The sequence below is a fragment of the Anabas testudineus genome, chromosome 2, assembly GCF_900324465.2.
Source record: "Anabas testudineus chromosome 2, fAnaTes1.2, whole genome shotgun sequence".
NCBI lineage: Eukaryota > Metazoa > Chordata > Actinopteri > Anabantiformes > Anabantidae > Anabas > Anabas testudineus.
Window position 1 is genome coordinate 17,308,611 of NC_046611.1, and position 22,478 is coordinate 17,331,088.

Here is a 22,478-nt window from a genome sequence, read left to right on the forward strand (position 1 = left end):
TGGCTGAAATATAACTGAGTCTTCATCAGGACAGATGGGCAGTGTTGGTACATTTCTATTTCCTGTTGAGATGATCACCATGTTTTTTTGATGTTCTATGAACATCACACTTGGAGGTGTACTTCACCCTTGACATTATCTTAACCTGTGATGTTTCTGTGATGTTATGAGGACTGATAAACTCAATGTCTTTATCATTCACATGAGCTACTGACAAGAACTGACATCCACCTATGCACACATCATCCTGCAGGCTTCTTGTGATGTTGGACCAGTAGTCTCCTGTTCCAAGGGACAATCCTGTAAACCATATCCCCTTCTGTTCATGCGAGACACCAGACCTGTCACACTGTACAGGAACAGTACAGAATCAGGGTTCAAGGGTAAGATTGTGATTGGCATGTGTTTGTGATAGTATAGTTCACTCCCGTAACAGATTCCTCCACCTTCTCCACTGTAACCTACTGACTCACTTTCAGACTGCACAGACAAACATCCCAGTGCATGTTGTACTCAGGTTTCCTTACTGCAGACAATGATACATCAGTGACACTGAGGGAAACTGAGCTTCCTGTATAAATGAGGCATCTGGGGGGTGGGGGGACTAAATGGAGCCAGGCATTTTGAGACGTTGAAGACGTTTGGACATGGGAGGAGATAAAGTCTTAAAATCTCTTACACTTGATTGGAACTGGACTTGAGCAGGATCTCAGGGGTGGAACAATCTCTGACCACTGTGCCACACATTTGCATATATACAAACACAAACACACACACGACCATGTGTTCATAAATGGTACTGAGCACATACTATATGTGATAGATGCCATTTTAAAAAGGGTTTATAAGTTATCCTTATATGATTATTACATGATTTGAAACATGCCATAACCTTTGAGTTGCCAGATTATGGAAAATATTGCCCGAGTAAAACACTGTTCAGTTATTTAATTATTTTAACATTTATTCTTGCAGATTTAATTGATAATCAAACTTTTGAGTTAAAAACAAGTGAAATATTGTTGTGGTTTGTGTGGTCATTAGAAATTGAGAAAAACAGTCCTCTTAACAGCAAAACTGGTAACTAATTAAAAAGGTGGGAAACTCAAAGTCCTTTTTAGATGTTCATCAACATTTATAAGTACATTATTACTGCACTGAAACACAAAGAGTAGATAATTACTGCTATTTATCAAACAGACTAGGAACCTTGTCACGTAAAACTAATATATTTTTTTCGATATTATGTCTGTATTGTGTAGTGTTAATATGTAGTTTGTAAATTGTGTCCATCAGCATTTTTCCACGCACACACAGCTAGTGAAGTATTTAAAACAGTAATTTGTTTTATAGTTTGATAGAATACAGTTCCTGCAGTTGTACTCCAGTAGCATGAAATATGTTTGATGCAACAATACTTAAACAGCATAGTAACAGTAGTTCTTCAATCAATCACATTTAAAACACCTTTTGTAAAACCGCCATTTCTGTAATAAACAGTTTTATTTATAGCATCTGAAAAACTACAACTCCAAAGAAATTAAACGGAAGTGCGGACACTTGCGTCATCATAATGTAGTCTCGTCCAAAATTAAACCAAAAGCTCAAGTCAAAGTAATTCTTTTAACATCCAGCTATAAAATCTGTCCTAAAACGTTACAATATTCGCTCATTTATGTTCCACTGTTTACATTTACAGTTTACAGATATTTCTGGACTCGTCGCCACCCCTCTACTCGCTCATGGACTCGCCTCTTCGGTTGAGCAGAGACTAATAAGCCCGCGAACCCTTGAGAGCCATGGGAAATGCTGTTTATTGAAACGTAAACACAAAAACAAACAGCGATGTTGGATCATTTTCGGGAAAGAAAAACTACCACAAATGAGCCGATATTCGTGTTTATATCGAAAAGAGCTCCGCATTCAGGCTCGATTTTAGTTATTACCGATGTTAGAAAACGTTTCACGTTTAGCCAAACGAAGGCGGAAGTGCTGTGCAGTGAATCCTCCCGTCCTGGATGGCGGCTCTCTGTTGAACGAAGCGGAAGAGAAACTCATCTGCCCCGAGGCTGTGTGTGCCGCTGTCCGCCTGTCTGTCTGCTGCGGACGGGAAACATTGTCTCTGTTAACTGTGTACATCCGATCGAAACACAGGGCTGCCAGAAACCGTGGGGGTAATGGAGTCTCACGGCAGAGACGAAGCAAAAGGGCCGGTGCTGCATATTGTGGTGGTTGGATTTCATCACAAGAAGGGCTGTCAGGTGCGTGAACTCCTCCTTCTAGCTAATGTAGCTAACTGCTAACTGGAAATAAAGGCATTTGTTCCTTATATTCCTTTAAGGTTAGACCTCAGGGAGCAGGAGGGTTGTAGTCCAGCTCACTAACAGTATATTTAAAGATCTAGTTGTGCATGAATAACCCTACAGGCGGGATAATTGTTCCCTGGCTGACATGCATTGAAGAGAGGCTGTAGTTAACATCAGCTGTTTACTTTGGGCTCCCAGGGTTATATAACATGTGCTCTGCTGCCAACTTGAACACATTTCCAGTTTAGTGTTTTTACTGCACGCTCTTTGCAGTTATTAGGTTCAACATTTATCTTTGTAGAGCACAAAGATTGTTAAGACTTCAGTCTGCAAACACAATTAGGTGATACTTACCAAAACAAACATTATACTTTTGATTTACTGCCTAGTTAAAAGAATGGGAGGACAAGCACAATTTGTTGTCCACAAAGCCTTGATTTGGTTTAATTTTTAATTAAATTGAACAGAAATTCACCCACATGTTCAGTATAAGCTTACATGTTGCTTTAAGCCTTATTGCCTCTGCAAACCTGTTCTGCAAAGAGTAACATTTCACTGGCATCTCTTACTGGCATTTGTGACTCCCACATGACAGAGGCGGCATTTAGCATCTGCTTATTAGTGAGAGTGCACGTGAGGCATCCAGCACCAAGGGGCTCCAATGCATCTTCTAATTATCAGCTCTTGTCTTCGAAATTCATTAAATTAACAGGCTGAGCAGGCAGCCATGAAGCTAAACACTGCCCCTTGTTGTCATGCCTGCTCCCCATCTGTCTGTAAAAGATGAAGGGGCCTGTTTGGTTCAACTCGGTGAACTCGGAGGCAGCTGCTGTTTGAGGCCAAAGACAAAAAAGGCAGTTTGTGACATAAAAATGAGGCTGAAGCTGCAACAAAGCAGACAGCGAACACTCTTTGTTTCAGGCGTTTTTTGCCTCTGGTGGTGGAGGTTATCTGATAGGGTTCAGCGATCTCCTGCTGGGTATCGGAAGATTGGGTTCCTGGCTCTTTAATCCATCCATCATCTCTCACTCTTGCTACTCGTCTCCTCCTTATATGCACCTGCTGCCCATCTGTTTCTCTGGCGTGAAGCTTACAGAGGCGCTCTTACAAAGAACATCACTCCTGCAGAGGAGCAGCACGTGGCCCTGAGGGAGTGAATCGTTGGGTGTGTGTGGCGTTCAGGACCAGCAGGTTTCAGGTTAAACTTGCAGGCACTTCTTAACTGTCACTGCTGGCAGCAGGCTGGGCTTTGTGTGAGTGTTTTCTTAAGAAAACGGCACCGCAGGAAAATATTGAGCTGATAGATGTGAAATACACTACTTGACTGTCTGCGTTAAATGGAAATGTGCAGAAGAAGATTAGGGACGACATAAAATGTTATTTGAGTTCTGAGTCTCCGAATTTTGACTTTTTAAAATTTTTGCATTTCTGATTTCACATACACACTGTGCTTTAAATTTTTTTCTTTTACATTTTTAAAATTCTTTTCATTTTGAGTGGTTCAGTGCTTAGAAATAAATATCAGAAAAAAAGAAAAATCACAGGCAATTTGATTTGAAACTTCACAAACTCAGACGCTACAGTAGTTCTGGTTGATCTAACCACACGGTCCTTTTCAGGTTGAGTTCTCTTACCCACCACTGATGCCAGACGAGGGTCATGACAGTAACCTGCTGCCCGAAGAGTGGAAGTACCTCCCTTTCCTGGCTCTGCCTGATGGGGCACACAACTACCAGGAAGGTACGTCACGTCTACAGTGCAGTGGGGTGACATGCTTTAATGAACTGGGAGCTTTTGACACTTTAAGGGCTCTGGAGGCTGCAGTAATAAATGTCTCCTCATTAACCTATGTTTGCATCAGTTCTTTGCTTTACTGCTTTACTTTTCTTAATATTTCACTTAAGAGACGTGTACAGTTTACCAGTTTTGAGTCACCACCTCATATTATCAGGATATTAACCAAACATTTGTATTTGTTCGTGCACCATGTGAGCCTGTTCGTATGCAAAATAAAAAAAAAACTTTTTCTGAGAAATCAAACATCCACAGTCACCCCTTGTGAAATGTGAGAAATAATAATGCACAGATGTTTGTTTTGCTGGCTCAAATGACAATCAAAAAAATTAGACCAGTGTTCAGTCATTTGAGCATTAAAGTGACGCTTACACAGTCTTATGCTTAAAATTATAATATTTCTCAAATATTCTGATCTCACAGATTTGCAATGTTTGCACAAGGTTCAGAAGGATTCCCAAACAATTAGGCGCCCAGCCTGAGTAATGAATGTGAAATGTGCAAGCTGTGTAGCCCAACAAGATGAACTGGTTACCATTTTGCTGGGCTCGGATGTTTAGAAACCTGATAAGAACTTCTGAAATGATGAGTAAGTTAGTTGAACTTCTTCTTGTAAGAACATCACCTCAGGCTTTTGGACTTTTTGTTGTAATTAGTGACAGTATTAAATGAGATTATTAATAATTTAACTGAGAAAATGATTTAAAAATAATTTTCAACCTTTTTATTAATGCTCATGTTAGCTGGACGGTCAGAGGAGACATTTTCAAAGAGAATTAATCAAGATGGAAATTGTGCAAGTAGGGGAATGCAAGTACATACTCATAGTAGAAATTACGAAATTAAGTCTGTTTGGTGGAAAAATGTCACGGGTAAAAATTATTTCATAATTATCGAGGAATGAGTGAGTTTAAATGAGTCTGTTCAGGGTGAATTTCAACTTTTGTTTCAAGGTGTTTTGTGTTTTGTGTTGAGAGAGAGAGAGAGCATGAGAGAGAGAGAGAGAGAACCCAGTATCAAAGTGTGTTGTGTGTTTGTGGCTGCTGTCATGTGACAGTCTTGAGCTTCACCATCCTGCAAAGGCAAATAGCAGGAACAGAGGCAAAGTTCACATCTACACTGTCAACTAAAACTACACCCATCAGCGCTGTTGTTGTGGTCATGACACAGGACAGGAGAGTTTCACATTTCCTGCCCCCACACTGTGTCTGGAGTGAAAATATAGGATTTCATGTCGGAAGATTAGTGTGACAGTGTTTGAAGAAGCAGTGGTTTACTAAAGTTGACGTGTCAGACATCTACTGTTAAAATACTCAAGAATACAAGAAGTACAAGAATACAAAAGTGTTCTCAGCAAAATGTATTTCAAGTATTAAAAGTAAAAGTACCTGCAGTGCAGAAAAACAGATTGTGATGCATTAGTTAAACATAAAGTGTTTTACAGCTGTAGCTGTTTCAGGTGCAGCTTTAACTGCTTTATGATGCCTTGTTCGGGAGGTTGAACCCTAAATTTAAAGGCTTGTGAGATGATTAATCAGAGTTGGAAAGAAGAAGAGGTTAAATTGTTTGAACTCATTTTATGGATTTGAAAGGGTTACGTAATCCAGTTATTGACAGGAAAAATATTAGAGAATATCCAAAAAGATGCATATTCATATTCATGTCATTTTTACATGTATTTGCACCTTTTAAACTTGAAAATTTAGAATTAACGAATCAAACACAATGCGGCCACTTTAATAGATGATGTTAATTTGGTCATTATGTTGCAGCAACATGTTCAGCATCTCACGTCAGCGAGTGTCTTTGAATGCACCATGCTGACAGACGGCATGATGTCACTCCCAAAACAAAAATTAAATTAACTAAATGAGTTCACTAGCTGCATTGTTTTGCTGGAAATCAATGTGGAAAATGTTATTCAGTACTTTAATGGCATGTAAAGTTATAGTTACTTGTAGACTAAAACACTCACACACTTGTTTAGGTCTCTGACTGATAAGCTTTCGACTTGAAAGTGCATCCTCCCAACAGTTTTGAATAATGATGGCTGCACACTACGTTTTCATAATTAATTTAATAACCAGTGTTTCAGCCACACCTTGCGTTTCCCAAGGCGGGTGAAATACCAGGGTTCAAAAGCCTTACAAGTCAATTTGCAGTGATAGATACTTTATTAATCCCAGAAGGGAAATTCAGGTGTTGCTGTAGCCATTACACACAAAAACACAAATACACACACAGACGATAATAGGAGGATTGCAGGAAAAAAAAAATCACATCTAAACACCTAACATCTAACTGAACTAGAGAGAAAAAAACTAATTGCACACAGTGACATCAACAGAACAAAACAGACAACTGTTAAGTATTCTGTGCAGCTGAATGTTGAGAAGATTGTGCAATACCAAAGAATGCGGAAATTCATATACTCTAATACAATATAATGAATAAATGAATGGCTTAACCACTAGTTGGTTTGGCTAGGTGGGTGCAGAGCTCTCTGAATATAGTCGTTGTACAGGCTGATGGCAGGAATGACCGCCTGTACCCTTTCTCATCACAGAGGAGCTGGAGAAGTATCTGACCAAAGCTGCTCCGCTGTTTGACCAGCAGGCTGTGGAGAGGAAGTGATGATGTTCAACAGCTTGTTTACCATCCTCCTCTCCACAACCTGCTCCAATGGTTCCTGTGAAGTCTCAGTGTTGTACTGAAAGTCAGAGGTAGGGTGAGAGGACAGTCCCCTGTGGTGCTCCTGTGCTGCTAATCACCCACTCAGACTCACAACCCTGCAGTCGTACAAACTGTGGTCTGTCTGTCAGGTAGTCAGTGATCCAGGAAGCAGAGGAGGAGTCAACCTACATCTTCAGGAGCTTCTCTCTCTCAACAGGACAGGCTGGATTGTATATAAGGCACTGGAGAAGTAAAAAAACATGGTCCTCACAGTGCTGCCTGCTCTGTCCAGGTGTGAGAGTGGGTATATGATGGCATCATCTACTCCAACCTTGGGGCGATAGGCGAACCGTAGTGGCTCTAAAGTTGTTTTAACCTGAGGCCTGTAACAGATAACACAAATTCCCATGCAGGGAGTTTCCACCTGTGTAGGAATGTGTGGATGGGTTGTTTTGACACAGTGACACACTTGACTGACAAATTATCTGCAGGTTTTCAGAGTCACACGAGTGACTGAGCGAATCCTCCACACTGTCACACTGACAAAGCGAAACTCTGCAGCCCCTGTAATTAAAATCAGGAACTTTGTCTTTTTAGACAAAGTCTTTTAACTATAATTTTATACTGATTTACAGAGGGAAACATTAGTGATGCTGTGATTTAAATGCTCAGTGGTTTACCTGGGAGCAAGTGTGCATGCAAAAAAGCATTACAACATGCAACAATACGTAACAATCATGATAGTCTACAGTGTATTTAAATATAACTTTCTTTATTACAGACACTGTGTATTTTCACCTGCCGCCGCTTAGTGGAGACATGAAGTGTGTCTACGGAGTGTCCTGTTATCGCCAAATAGAAGCAAAGGTCAGTCAATCGTTTTCCCCTTTATATATATGTATTTTGCATATGTTATTGAGAGATGTAGATAGATAGAGATAAAAATAGTGAGGAGAGGAGGAGGATGACGGCATGATAAGGGAAAGATTTATTAAAATAACTAAACTTTCAAAATAAAAGACAAACCTGTCTGGTTACACAGATGGGATAATTGGAATATTCTGCAATCACAGTCAGAATCTTTTGTAAATAAATGAACAAAAAATACAAAGTAAGGCTAAAGTGAAGCTACTAATGGAAGTTGAGTTCATGTCCATCACTTAGAACTGCTTGTGTTGTCAAGAGTTGTGAGGGGGCTGCAGCTGATCCCAGCTGACAGCGGGCAAGAAGCGGGGTACACCCTGGACACGTCACCAGGCTGCTACATGGCTGACTCACAGAAAGACAACTCATGCTCCCACTTTGACATTATTGTATTTACCCACTCACTGTACCTACTGAGAGAACTGTAATGTTCATATTAATTACATTTTATTAACATGTATGTCAGTAAATAGTCAGGATGCAGGTGTCCACATGCTTTTGGTCTTATAGTGTATTTACTGGTATGAAACCAAAGCATCACTGTTTCCTTTTTCACGTGTATTTATGATCAGAAGTAATAAAATGACAACATATGCGGATCTGTTTTTGTCCAACATGATGTTAGTGTGAGATTGTTTGCAGGGTGATTCATCTTAGGCACTTAGTCACATTGCCGCTGTCTGTTTGATAGTTTTATTTACTGTAGATATAGTTTATAGTTTTATATTTCTTAAATCCTTCTTTAGGCCCTCAAGGTCCGACAGGCTGACGTCACGAGGGAGACAGTTCAGAAGAGTGTCTGCGTCCTCAGTCGAGTGGTGAGTCACCAGAAGACAATGCTGTTGTCCAGAGATATAATAGAAAAAGTCGATTTAGGTTTCAGTACCTTTACAAGCTGGAAATGCTGATATCAAGAGTCAAGACAGTGGGCTGTGAAATATTGCCTTGTCCTTACTATGATCGTGTAAAACTCAAAGAAGAGCAGGAAAATGTAGTTCCCTGCATTTTGTCCTAATGTTCCCAAATGAATCCACTGACGCTCTAGAGCAAAAATCCTCTCAGATGACAGCTAAGAAATCAGCATACTCAAGAAAGTCGACTGTAACCTGGTTATTTTACTCTGCATGTGGCTAGAGAAACCTCTGTCATATTAGTCTTAACCAGGTTTCTAGTTGGCATTTTACAGGAGAATATAGAAGAATATAGAATATAGAGGTTCAGCTACAACATAGCAAGCCCACACTCTTTTGCTCCGATGGGTCGCAGTCCTGAAAATGATGATTTTTATCATCCACTTCCTGGTAAACAGAGCTAAACCAGCTAAACAGGAGTCTAGATTGAATGTTGCTTTTCCCAGGCATGAGAGGTTTTTTATGGGCCGTACTGTGAGCGTCTCAGACATAAACACACTGGTGCGTCTGCTGCTGACGGTGTCTGTTTTGGTTCACAGCCTCTCTACGGCCTGCTACAAGCTAAGCTGCAGCTCATCACACATGCCTACTTCGAGGAGAAAGACTTTTCACAGATCTTTATTCTGAAGGTGAGAATTTTTTTTCTGACAGAAACACGTTTGTTAATGTTTGACTTCTGTCGATTTACCTCCTGCCTCCTTCTTTGACACTGCAGGAACTGTATGACCACATGAACAGCTCTCTGAAGGGTTCAGCTCTGGATGGATCACAGGTTTATTTAGGTGGGTAAATACTGAATTCTACGTCTATATCACCACAGCCTGCCTACATTCCTATTGGTGACACAAATACAAAGAATTAATTACTGAATAAATTTCACACAAATATAATTTTTCAGGAAATGTAGTTTAAAAAATCTTAGGTGTCTCCAAATCAATTATGCACAAGGCAACTGTGTTGTTATTTTGTGTTATATTTTCTACATAAAAATGTTCATGCATAATTATTTGTGTTGGTAAATTCCTTATTTGTTGATACTCAGGGTTATCACCAAGAGATCTAATACTGCATTTTCGACACAAGGTAGGAAACAAAAGATTTCAAGATTATTGATCCTGTATAGATCGATATATTGATATTTACTTAATCTTTGTTTTTACAGGCTCTCATCATGTTCAAGCTCATTCTACTGGAGAAGAAGGTAAAATCACAAACTGAAACATGATTCTTCTTAGTAATCATTGTATTTACCTGTATGTTTTATCTATATGTGTAGATTTTGTGGTTTATGTTTGCAGGTCCTGTTTTATGTGTCTCCAGTCAACAGACTAGTGGGAGCTCTGATGACAGTTTTGTCACTGTTTCCAGGTCAGTGACTCCAAAAGACAAAAAGACAGAAAGAAAAACGAAAGCCTTTCTCTTCTGATCTTGTACATTAAACAAGGCTTTTGTAAGGATGGTGCACTGAAGGCTTTTCATGCACCGTGTGTAGGTGATAACAAAATGACACAAAATCAGTAGTGTAATTATTATAATTACATTATTCTAAATTATTTCTAAAAATCATAGGTTTTTAGAAATATGAAAATATATTGTGTGTTCTTTCATTATTGAATCACAAAGCAGAGCTGGACTCAGGTTTAAGAACTTAACACCAGACTGGACAGTGTTAAGCCGTCCTCTCTGATTCAGGTTTCCAGTCTGTTTCACTGCTGAACTCACACACACACACGCTGATCTGTCATGTTGTCAACATCACTGCAGCAAAGAAACTAACTGAACCAGCCAGTTTTAAAGTTACTGTGTAAGGATATTTATAGATTGTTAGATACATACAAGATAATGACATTTTCATTTGTGCAGGTATGATTGAGCACGGTCTGGTGGATTCCTCTCACTACAGGCCTAAGAGCAGTGTGTCAGAGGATGCGAGTCTGGCAGAGAGTGTCTTAGGAGCTGAGGAGTTTGTCTCTGTGTCCGTCACTGACATTGCCAACACTAACTTAGAGCTGGAGGGGGAGGAGACCGCCCAGCCCCCGGCAGAGTCCCTGTCCTCTGGGAACAGCACGGAGGGAGACAACCACCTCCTGAAACCACCATCTCGTACCTCACCCGAGTCCTCAGAGAGTGACTGGGAGACTCTGGACCCCAGCGTGTTAGAGGAAGGTGGCTCTAAAGAGGGAATCGACGGGAAAGAGGCGGGGTCAGAGTTCCCAGAGACCTTCGACTCCAAACCAGTGACCCCGATCACAGTGCAGCCGCAGTCTGCCAGCAGCCAGGGAGGGGTCATCCAGGGCCTGGTATCTGGTCTAGAGGAGGATCAATATGGCCTGCCCCTGGCCATCTTCACGAAGGTAGCAAGAGATACAAGTGATTAGTGTTTTAACTATGTCTATTTTATTGATCGTTAATTAAATATTGAAAATGTCAATGCCTTCAGCTGTTTGAAAAAACACAAATATAGAACGTGCCAGAGAATATTGTGCATTTTTTCATATAAATGTAAATAATAAAATATAAATAATGTTTGAAAAAAGTTTGATGACTGTGTTTTTCCTTGTGAATCCTGTAACAAGTTTCCACTTGTTTTTTGACACAAAAGAAGAAATTGCTTTAAAAACATTTCATCATGGTCGATTTAATTTGGCTGATTGAAAACTGACCTCTACAAAGTAATACAAATTAATGTTAGGTGATGGCTGCTTCATAAAGGTAGAGACTGTCTGAGAGTAGTATACACAGCGACCTTTGCCCCTTTGTCGTTGCCAGGGTTACCTCTGTCTGCCGTACATGGCTCTGCAGCAGCACCACCTCCTATCAGACGTGACGGTGCGAGGCTTTGTTGCTGGGGCGACCAACATTCTCTTTCGGCAGCAGCGGCACCTCAGTGATGCTATTGTAGAGGTAAGCCCTGTGTGTTTTTAAAATTATTTATTTATTAATTAGCAACTGAGTTACCTTTTGGAGTTTAACCTTTGACTGCTTCATGTGTTTCATGTTGCAGGTGGAAGAAGCTCGTATCCAGATCCACGACCCTGAGCTTCGGAAGATACTTAACTTGACGACGGCAGATCTACGTTTCGCAGACTACGTGGTCAAACACGTGACGGAGAACCGCGATGACGTGTTCCTGGACGGGACGGGCTGGGAGGGCGGGGACGAGTGGATCAGAGCCCAGTTCACCCTGTACCTCCACTCCTTACTGTCGTCTGCACTGCAAGAAGGTAGATCCTTCATCTGCTCCGTCTTGTGTTTTATTAATTTTGTCCCTGTCATTCTGTAATGTGTTAATTTTTATTAAGTGGTTATTTTACTCACTTCTTCATTAATTGGTTCACTGAACTGTAGGCTATTAAAAAATCAGCATGAAGGCTTTAAATACCTTTGATCTCATTTTAAGTGGTAAGTCATTTTTAAGTAGTTTTATTTGCTTTAACTTTCTAAGGATGTTCAAGCTTAATTATTCCAAAACGGCCCTGATCGTGTCAGTTAAAAGATCAAACATGTACAGTACATATAGTTTTACTTAACTTATACAGTGTTGAATTTACTCAAAGAAAATAAAAACAAGAGCTTAGTACACATACAAATAGCAAATTTATAAAAAAAATAAACAAGGTTTAATAATTCCATTATCTTTTAATAATAATGATAGAACTTTCCTTCGTGTTTGCGATTATGACTCCAAAATAAAATTTTCTCCAAAACAAAATGGTTCATAACAAATAAAAAACGTGTGTATGAAATGCATTTGCTTTGGTTACGGAGGCCATTTTCTAAAGCGTTAGTTTGTTTTTATGTTGATGTCCTGGGCTTCCAGCTGCCACCTGATTTCTATTAAACAGTATTTGAAATGCTGCTTGACGAACAAATGAAAACCACAGTCAGACTCTGTTTCCACTTTGTCAAAAAGAAATCTGTGTTTTTGACTGGTACAGGGTTACCAGGTTCTGTGTCAGCTGGTGCTATTGTTTGTGGAAACTTTATTTTCCACAATTATTGCAGAGTACTTTAGAGTTATTCAGTAATAGTAGAGATATAGACAGGAAGTGTGGAGAAAACATTTGTTTTATGGTAGCGGTAGCCTATTTACTGTACAGATGTAGACATTAAAGTAAAATAGATCTTGTCCTGGTCAATCTCAAATGTTCACTTGTATTTAAGCAAGTTTTAAGATGCTCGTTTATAGTAATGAAAACATGTCCCTATGTAAGACATGAACCCATAAAATTAATGATATTGAATGATTAGAGGAAGAAGCCATCCAGAACAAACAGAGCAAGTCATTCCAAAACCTGCATATCCTGCATTAATATTAGCTTTTTATTTTCTTGTCTTGTACAGAGGTTTTGCTAATGATGGGCTATGCTGTAATCATTACGTCACGCACGCTGTGATCACTGCACATAATGACCCTGTAGAGAAAATGACAGTCAATCTGGTTACACAGCTAATCATCTTCTGTTTCCTGTCATCTCTGTTTAGATAACGAGCGGCTGCTGGCTGATTATGGCGCACCTTTCATTGCAGCGTGGAAGAACACCCACAACTACCGGGTGTGGTACAGCAACAAGCATCCTGCCATGACCACCATAACCCCGGGGTAGGTGGAAAGGACAATGTGCTTGCAAATTTTGTCCCCTCCCAGAAATACTTTTAGATAAATATGTGTAAGAGGGCAGTGTTTTTTGATCAAATTCTGTACTGGTGGCATCATTATCATCTGAAAGTTTATGAACATTGTTGGACATAAAACAGGACACAAGAAGATCAACGACCAATAAGTCAAATTGAAATAAATTGAATTATTATCCTCCCAAATATGATGCTTTCAGCTACATAAAGATGAGAAATCCTATGTGTATGCGAGATGCTTCTGTTTATGTTGTGTAAAGGTTGAAATTCAAGAGGAAGAAATGTCGGTCTAGGATGATTAGGCTCTAGTCTGCCCCCTTGTGGTTAACCTTTTATATCTTCCAAACACACGCAAACTACGCCGTAAAAGTGTATGAACAATGACGCCTACTCGTAAATATAAATTAAAGCGTATCTCCAACCTAACAAGCACTAACAGTGTAAATAACTCAACTTTGGCAGAGAATCTTTCAGCAGAGATTATGTTAACAAGGGTTAGGGGGGCCACTGTGAGTTCAGTGAAGGTAGAAGGCGGCAACACAATAACAATCAGCAGCCTTTATCTGTCATGTGTTCAATGTGCATGTGATTATTTGTTCCATTTTTATGTTTCTTGTAGACGAACCAAAAATAAAAACACAATTCACCAAAGGAGAACTTTGTGTGCAGCACATCATTAACATTTGACTGATGTCTGATTTTCTTCTGTTGCAGACATCCGTTCCAGGGACAGTACAGCGTTGCAGATGTAAAACTACGGCTCTCACAGTGAGTACTGTTTTATCATCCTGCTTTATTTACACTTAATACTTCATCCACTGATGCGCATAGTAGGGGAGAGCGGAGCAATGTCACACAGTTTATTTTTCCAAAACTAGGGGCACTACCTCAAAAATCAAATGGCTGCATTGTGTGACACACGGCCCTCAGTTAACATCTAGCTTACCTTTCATAGCATATGACATTTTATGTAATAAAACCTTTTTGTATAAGAGTATTTCCTTTTTATTTTGTGTGATCACAGGTGATGCCTTGTAATTTAATGCCTTAACAATAGTATTTTAGTATGAACTGCCATTGGGATATAGACCAAAGTAGCAGACAAGTGACATTGTGGTTGTTCTCTCAGTTGCCAGGAGGCAAACATTAATTTAATATTAGCACGTGATGACCTGCCCCTTTAAAACATTACCATTACTAACAAACAAGGGCGTATTTTTTCTGTCAAAGTTCATTATTGTAGTGTCCAACAAAACATGCAGGCTGCCGCCCTCTTATGGTGACGTGATGATATGCAAGTCAGCATGACGCAAGTTGCACGAATGACATTTGGCAGGTTCATAAGGTGGCGCTGAGAGCTCAGTGCACAAAAATGTGGAGATGCACAAGACGAGCAAATTAAGAACATCACATGTGACACGTTTAGAAAAAAATGCTGCAAGCTGATAAAACACCGACAATTAAAGAAAACACAATAAAAAGAACTGTAAGTACTACATTTAAATGTAAAAGGTTACCATGAAACCTTATAATTAGTGGTAAATTGTGTTTTTTGATGTGTTTGTTTGAACTAAATTCAACCATTAAGCACATTTCACTCAACCGTTCCACCATGTTTGTTCCTCTAATGGTGAACAGGTTGAGTTTATGTGGATCTGAGAGGCAGGATTTGAATTCATTTCCCTTTAGATTTTTGAAAGGATACATGTTTACATACTTAAGATTTTTCCTGGTACAAGACGCACAAGTTAAAATGTAGTGAATGTTGTGTAACTCCTTCATTTATTAACTGTGGAGCAAGAATTGAGCTGCTCAGGAGAAGAAATAACAATGTGTCTAACTGAAATAAACTAAGTACGGGAAATTTAAAAATGTATATTTGTGTGCTAGATTCAACAATGCATTTTGAAGACATGGGTGTATTCTGGCATCTAGTTTAAGACCTCTGCTCTGACTAATTGTAATTATTGTACTTTTTGTGCAGTGGTGTTTCGTTCCAGTCTGCAGCGATTAGCCACACAAATGAAAAAAGAAAAGTAGAATGAGTAAAACATTTGAAGAGAGTGAAATAGTTTTCTAAGTTTCATAATATTATATTCTTTGTTGTTGTCCTAAATTTCCAAACTTTGTCACAGTCAGCGCAGCCGAACACGCAGTTGTAAGTACTTTATGACCAGTGTATGTTACAGAGAGCCTCTGGCAGTGTGTTACTTCATGCTGTGTTTGTGGATGCATTTAGCAGCTCTGTGGTCAGCGGAGTGGTGGCGGGGGTGGGGTCGCGGTGGGTTTTTATGCTGGCAGCGGGCGTCTCGTATCAGCCAAGGCCATAAATTATGAGTGAGTTTCATTCTCAAAAACAGAGCTGGAATCTTCTTCAGCTGCGGCTCCGGTTTCATTCCAGGAAGTGTGGATGAAAGGTGACTCCGTCCACAGCTGGAGCGCCGCTTCTAGTGTTACGCGTCAGCTATATGCTGCCTCCACCACACACACTCTCACACACAGTCAAGTGTGTCTTAGCCCCAACTTAGCTTTGTGGTTAGAACACGGGACCAGATCTGCCTGAGCGTGATACTCTGAGGGACTCACTTTACCTGCAGGTGTTGGGTGTCATTGCTGCTGTAAACTTTTGTCGTAATGCCTCAGTAAACAAACAAACAAACTGTGGAGAAACCTTAAACTGGGTTTAGTAAAGTTCAACCTCACAGCACTGAATAGCAGAACCGCTGATAAATGGATGAGCTCAAGAAGAACCAGGAGGAAGGAGAGATGTGTACCTCACGAAATAACAAAAACTATTTTATGGAGAAGCTGAGTAAAACGGAATAATTAGTATAATTATGTACTTTAGTAAAAGTAGCTTAGTGTACTAATACTTTGTTCCAAGTAAATGTCCCGTATTTAAAACTTGACACATAAATGAATCTCATATTATTAGAGTGTAAGTGTTTATCACTTTATTGTTGCAGCTGATAACAATAGAACTTATTTTAAAGGTTTTTTAAGCTGTTTGGATGATCATACGTTTTCAGGGTAATAATGAGGATTTGAAGTACTTTGCATACTGCTGGGTGGCCTGTGGGTTTCACACTACGAGTAATTATAGTTGTCAAATAAATGCAGTGGTTTGAAAGTACAGTGTTTGCCTCTGAAAAGTAGTGAAGTTCAAGTGTGAATAAGCTTGAAATGGAAATGCTCCATTAAAGTAGAATTACTCTGGATACACTAACACCTCCTTGTTGCCATGGAAAAAAGCATGTTAACATGCTACAGTAACATGATGACATCACATGATAATAAAAGAAAGCCCTTAACTGAGATCTTAAAATCATGTTTTCTAGTTGATGGGTTTGTAAATCCACCTGCTGATCATAATCTCCCCCAGCAAATGATTTTGCCAAGTGTATTTATTGTGTGCCGGTCCACTCTGCTCAGCTCGTCACGTTCACTCTTCGTCCTCTCCACTATTTATACTTTATGTTTAAAAGAAAGAGGGAAAGAAACCCACGCTCGACTTCCTTGTGAATATTCTGTGCTGCATGTGCAGTATTGTAGCACTGGGGGCCAATCTCTTTTTCATGTTTCTATGTCATCAGTGTTGGACAAAGAGCAGCCGGTGGCAGAGACGTCCTCAGAAAACATGACGAGCTGCACGGCTGCAGGCGGGCTCGCTGTTAGAGGATCTTTCTTTATTGTCAGCCCATGACCGCTTCACAAGGAGCTGTTTATTTGGGTCAACCAGCGAGACGGGGAGTCGCTGTGTCCGCTGGGCTCCTCTCTGAGCTGTCCACAGTAACTGAGGGAAAGTATTGCTTTCTGTTATGAAAGGATTTTAGCAGCCACTATGAATCTGGGTGGCATCTGAAAAAAGATGAAATATCATTTTACCACGTGAACCTCAGTGTTTCCATTATTCCACCCAGATTCTCTCTGAACAGTTATTAACATTTTTCCAGTGCTACAGTGGCACAAAACATACTGAGCATGTAAATTGAGCAAAACATTAGAAAAACCTTTATTTTATACCTCTTTGCCTGGAATTGAGTAGAACTTTAAAACGTATGTTTTTCTTTTGACTGTATGTAGCGACCGGCATCGTAAATCACACACTCACACACGCGAGCAGTCAGCCTATCACCACGCCATGATTTTCCCTGCGCAGTGTGAATCCTCACTTGTGAATCCTGCCCAAGGGAAACGTATTTCTATGAGTCCTGAGAGCTGCTGTAGGTGGTCAGTGAAGCCAGGTGAAACTGTGGCTAACTGTAATGTAAAAACACATTACAATAATGAAAGGTTTTTAAAAACGTTTTAGTAGAACAGTTTAATATTTGCAATAACATAAACCTCAGTACTGTATAAGATTAGTGGAAAACCTGCATGTCAGAATATAAAATACTGCTCCGTTTTAATTGAAAATCTTTGGAAATTACTGATCTAAGCAAACTTTAAACATTATTTGCCCTCTGAACTCAAACTGTGAATATTAACTTGGAAAAAACCTACAGTAGTTATGTGTTATTTGCATATACTAAGAATTACAACATAAAATATATAAAAAATATAAGATAAAATATCAGTAATGACAAGATACAATTTTATGTTACAAGAATGATCAATAATGTCATCAATACTGCACAGACCTGCTATATTATGGTGATATTTATTTTTTTTTATTTATATAAAGTCCCTTCTTTTTGAACCCACATTGGTAAATTTTCAGTGGAAATTAAATCTGTTTTGATTTGCCATCGGAAAAATAGAAAATTCTTCACATGGTGGCTTTAAGTGGAGCACAAAAAAAAAACACTAAGCTCCTCAGCAGTGGTGGGAATGCACAACAGCGGTTCTCTTACTTTGAAAATCGAGACAAAGGGAAGTTGGCACAGTGAGGGCAGATTCCTGCTGCACTTGCAGCCAGGTTATTGATCCTAGCAACAAGCACCTAGCAACCACAGCTTGTTTGCTGGATCCACTCGGTGTCCCATGAATGCCGGCGCAGCGGGACGGACGTCTGACTCTGAGACGCCATGGAGGCTACGAGCCACGCTGCCAGTTCACGCTCAGCCGGGCTCGTGCTGCACTGAGCGGTGTCATGTTGATGCCGTAGTCAGATAAACAGTGAATCTGTCTGTAGTGTGGAGGAATGACAGCAGCTACGCCAGCAGCACACACACACACACATACTCTCTCTTTAGTTTTAGGTTTCACACACAGACTTAACGTCTTGCAGCTCTCATTATTTTATTTTAACCCTGAATCTTGGCTCTGACAAATCAGATTTATTTCCTTCAAGCTAAGATCTGTGTTTCTCTCTTTTGTGTTTGAATTAGTTTTCTTTCCTTTTAGTTGCAAAAGCTTCTGGAGAAATTTGATCCTCATCAAAGTCACAGGGATAAACAAACTTGATATTTCTTAGCTGATAAAACACAAACGCATGAACATACAGGGAGATGATGGAAAATATTAACAGTTTTTTAGCAGGTTGAACCACCTCTGACAGCTGTAATCTCAAACAAGCACTTCTCAAGGTGTGGGCTCTGTCAGGGCCACTATAAAAGGCAGGGTTTTTGTGTCTCTGAAGCCAGTTGTAGTCGATGAAAACATCATCCCAGTGGTGAAGAATGGTCGAGGGAGCATCATGATTTGGGGCTGCTTTGCTGCCTATAGACCTGGACAAAGTTTATCAAGATATCCTGCAGGGTAACATAAAAAGAAAGCTGGTGCTGCATCTGTTTCCCTTAGCTTGAAGAAATAAAACAGTGGCCGTCTGATGTCCACAACAATATAAATGAACATGATTCCTGTACATTTCTAGAATCCCTATATTCTATATATAACTAATTAAAAGCTTTTTTTTTTTTTTTTTTTTACATATACTGCAGTGTAATTCACAGGGACACAGTGGGTTTACTTGCAGATGAAATAATTGGCTCATTAGAGGGTGCAAACTCTGAGCGTTGGAGTGACAGACATCTGTGCTCCGCAGCTGCTGACATGTCTCCACGTAGTCTTTTTACCAGCGCTGCTGTTTGCCGAGATGATGCAGGAGCGAGATTCCTACTGAATGTCAGGTCAGTGGGGATCCGTGTGAAAGGTTGCGCGTTGGAATCGCTCCAAGTTGCTGTTTCGATGAAGCCAGGTGGGGCTGCATTTAGCTGACCGGGAAATGTAGCTCGCTTGTTTCCACTCACAGGTCGGCTCCGATCATCAGATACACCACCTGTGACTTGTGCTCAGCCTCTCTCTTGTTACACAATCCCCTGAAACAGGCTGGTGCAACATTTAGACCCTTGTGTTTTTTCTCTCATTGTCCACTGCAGCTCGGTCCAGAACAGCGAGCGAGGGAAGAAGATTGGCAATGCCATGATGACGACCAGTCGCAGCATGGTTCAGACCGGGAAGGCAGTGGGTAAGTAAGCAGAGGGAAACCCAATGTAACACTGGAGAGAAGACGCAGTTCATAAAATGTAACAAAATCATGCCCAGCAACACCTTAAACCAGGTGAACCCAAATCTTCTGTCTCCTGGGGTCACACAACTAATTATTATTGGTTTATCTACAAGATGTAATTTCTGATTTTATCTGTCCACCAGTTCAAAACTCCAAAGGTCAGTCCCCTGACCTTTGGAAACCAGGACACTGTAGTTATGCAGTTCATGCATTTAAGCATGTTCTGTGCCATTAGTTTTACTTTATTGACATCTTTGTTCCAATTAATGTCACTGGAACACAGGACTAATGTTTACTGATAAAAAGGCCTCTGTATTAGTTCACTGTCCATTAAAGACACTCTTCTAGTTATGGTTTCCACTGTACTCTAACAATCACCTTTCACCATATCTACACTCAGGTCAGTCAGTCGGTGGCGCGTTGACCACGGCCAAGTCAGCCATGTCCTCCTGGTTCTCCACACTGGCCCAGCCTGCAGCCGTAACCCCCCCAGCATGTCCTGAGCCCGCCACTGAGGTCAAACCGTGACCACCAGTTCCCTGAAAGACCCTAATGACTCTGACTCTTGGGAGAGAGCTGATTTTAAGAAGGAGGTGAGCAGGAAATGGTCAAAATGATATGGCAGTTCAAAGTCTGACCCATAAAACCTGAGAGTCTCATCCCTGATTGGAGGTTCCCAGCGTCACATTAACGCGACGCCAATCTGGACAAGGGTATATTAACTGTACAGTCCATATTCACTGTGAGGCAGAGGCTGTCAGCGTTTTTTTATCAAAACCAGAAATTTCTGCAGGCTGCATCACGTCCGACCATCTGTTCCTCGCAGTTTATTGCTGGTCGCTTTCCTGTGAGACACTAAAGATGCTGTTGCTGGGTTTGTGGTGTTCACTCTTTGCTGTGTATTCCTAGAGTATGCCTATATATAAATGACTATTTTGAGAAAATATAAATTGGATGTGTTGGGTTTAACAGAAGAGCAAGAGCTATGGCACCTCTGAAGATTTTAATGGTTTCAATTTTAAATTTAGTCTGAGTCTCATCTGACTAACACTGTGGTTGTCTCTGAAACAGCATTCAGATTCCTGTGTGGGGTAGAGTTGCATAAAGAAATATGTAGAGCACCTTAAGGAAGGCTTATTTTAGCATTATGTGAGTAAAGTGTTCAAGCTGATAGATGATAGAGCGTTTCCTGCTTCTCCAATGTGAGCGTAGCAGGTGTTATTAATTTTATATGAAAACAAACAAATAAAAATACCTTAACTGACAGGACCTTAAGTAAAATAGCTTAGACTTACTACTCATTATTTGTCCTTGGGCTTCGCTACTACTCACACAAACAACGCACAGTGAATTGTTATATCTGGAAACTGTTTCTGAAATAACCACAGTGTGAGAACATGTATTCTTGTAAACCTGATGCCGGTTTTGTGCCCTGATAAACACGATATAATCTTCCTTACCTATGAAGGAACCTTCACTCAGCTGTATGTTTGGCAGGGTGCTATTTAAATACCACCCCAGGCCTTTTGTACTGTCAGTATATAAATATATTGGGAGAACTTTATTTAGTCAAGCTAAAGGTAGTTTAATGTCGGATAAATTATTTATTTGTTGTGTATGAACTTGTTATCTCATTAACATCCATGTTTTATCATGACAACACTGGAACAAGTCCTTATCTATGGACCACTGTGTGTATTTGTATTTGCACAAAGCAGTAACTATATTCTGTTTATGTGAACCCAGATATTATTATCCATCATTGTAATTTTTAACTGCTTACAGGATGTTTTCCCTCCACCTTCCTACAAATATTCAACAACCGTTGAGTTAAAAGTGGTCCAGTGAGCATGCTCTGTCCAGTCCAGTTTTACAGCTGTATCAAGCGCCATTCTTCTGTCTTTAAACGTGTTTTAAATGTTTGTTTTTTTTCACCATGCTTTTAAGAACTCCTCCTCAATTTGTATTTGATTTCTGGATTTTGAAGAAAATATCAACTCAAAGGTTATTTCTGTTTCTACTCTGATGATATATTTTTCTTTTTGTATTTATAAGATATGAATGTATTGTGAATCCAAATTCACATATTTTCTTGACAGATCCTTTTAATGTATTTGAAAAGAAAGTGATCCTATGCTATATTGCTGTATTAAAACCTAATTAAAAGACTGCAGACTTTTATTTTTATTGAAACAATTATTTTCTTTTGTTCCTCTGGGTTTGTCTGCGCATAAACAACCTATATTTGTTCACAGCCACCACTTTGTGATGATTGTGCGTTTGTAGAGAGGCTTTGTGTCGTAGTGGTGGCACATGACCAGACAAAAACGCACAACAATTCAACATCATCACCAGGACGCATGCACTTAGTGACCCGAGGGAAGGTTTAGCCCAAGGCAAACAGAAATTCACTTCCCAGTGAGGCCAGTACACACAGGGTCAGCAATGTTTTATCACTGATTCAGAAACCTGACTTGTTTCTTATGAGCAGCGCTGGAATTTAAGTTCATAATAATATGAAACGGTAAATAAGGCACTTTTTTATATATAGGTCAAACATTAATTTCTTGATAAATTTGCTGAAATTAGTTTTTTCTGAAGGCAGACTAGTCAGATAATCAACAATAATTTAAAAAGGTGCTGGTGCTCAACATGTTATCAGTGTTTCAGCTTATTTCTTAAACTCACTATTTCCATCTAACTCCACAGTACTCTCTGGATTTTCCTTTTTTATATAATTTTAAAGTGATTCTATTCTTATTTTGGGCTGTTGGTCAGACAACT

General features: G+C 39.8%; 1 protein-coding gene across 2 annotated transcripts; it reads left to right on the forward strand.

Moving 5' to 3' along the window:
• Nucleotides 1-1,854: 1,854 nt before the first annotated feature.
• Nucleotides 1,855-21,875, forward strand: avl9 (AVL9 homolog (S. cerevisiase)). Of its 2 annotated transcripts, XM_026362635.1 has the most exons (16): nt 1,873-2,261; nt 3,926-4,046; nt 7,555-7,640; nt 8,444-8,515; nt 9,148-9,237; nt 9,324-9,390; nt 9,651-9,691; nt 9,771-9,809; nt 9,907-9,976; nt 10,472-10,962; nt 11,378-11,512; nt 11,613-11,832; nt 13,094-13,211; nt 13,958-14,011; nt 19,564-19,652; nt 20,095-21,875. In XM_026362635.1, the coding sequence occupies exons 1-16, from the start codon at nt 2,178-2,180 to the stop codon at nt 20,220-20,222; spliced, it is 1,905 nt and encodes a 634-aa protein (XP_026218420.1). In that variant the 5' UTR covers nt 1,873-2,177; the 3' UTR covers nt 20,223-21,875. The 2 variants fall into 2 exon arrangements, with proteins under 2 accessions (XP_026218421.1, XP_026218420.1); XM_026362636.1 differs by lacking the exons at nt 19,564-19,652; nt 20,095-21,875 and adding an exon at nt 16,837-17,908 and having other exon boundaries at nt 1,855-2,261.
• The last annotated feature ends 603 nt before the right edge of the window (nt 21,876-22,478 follow it).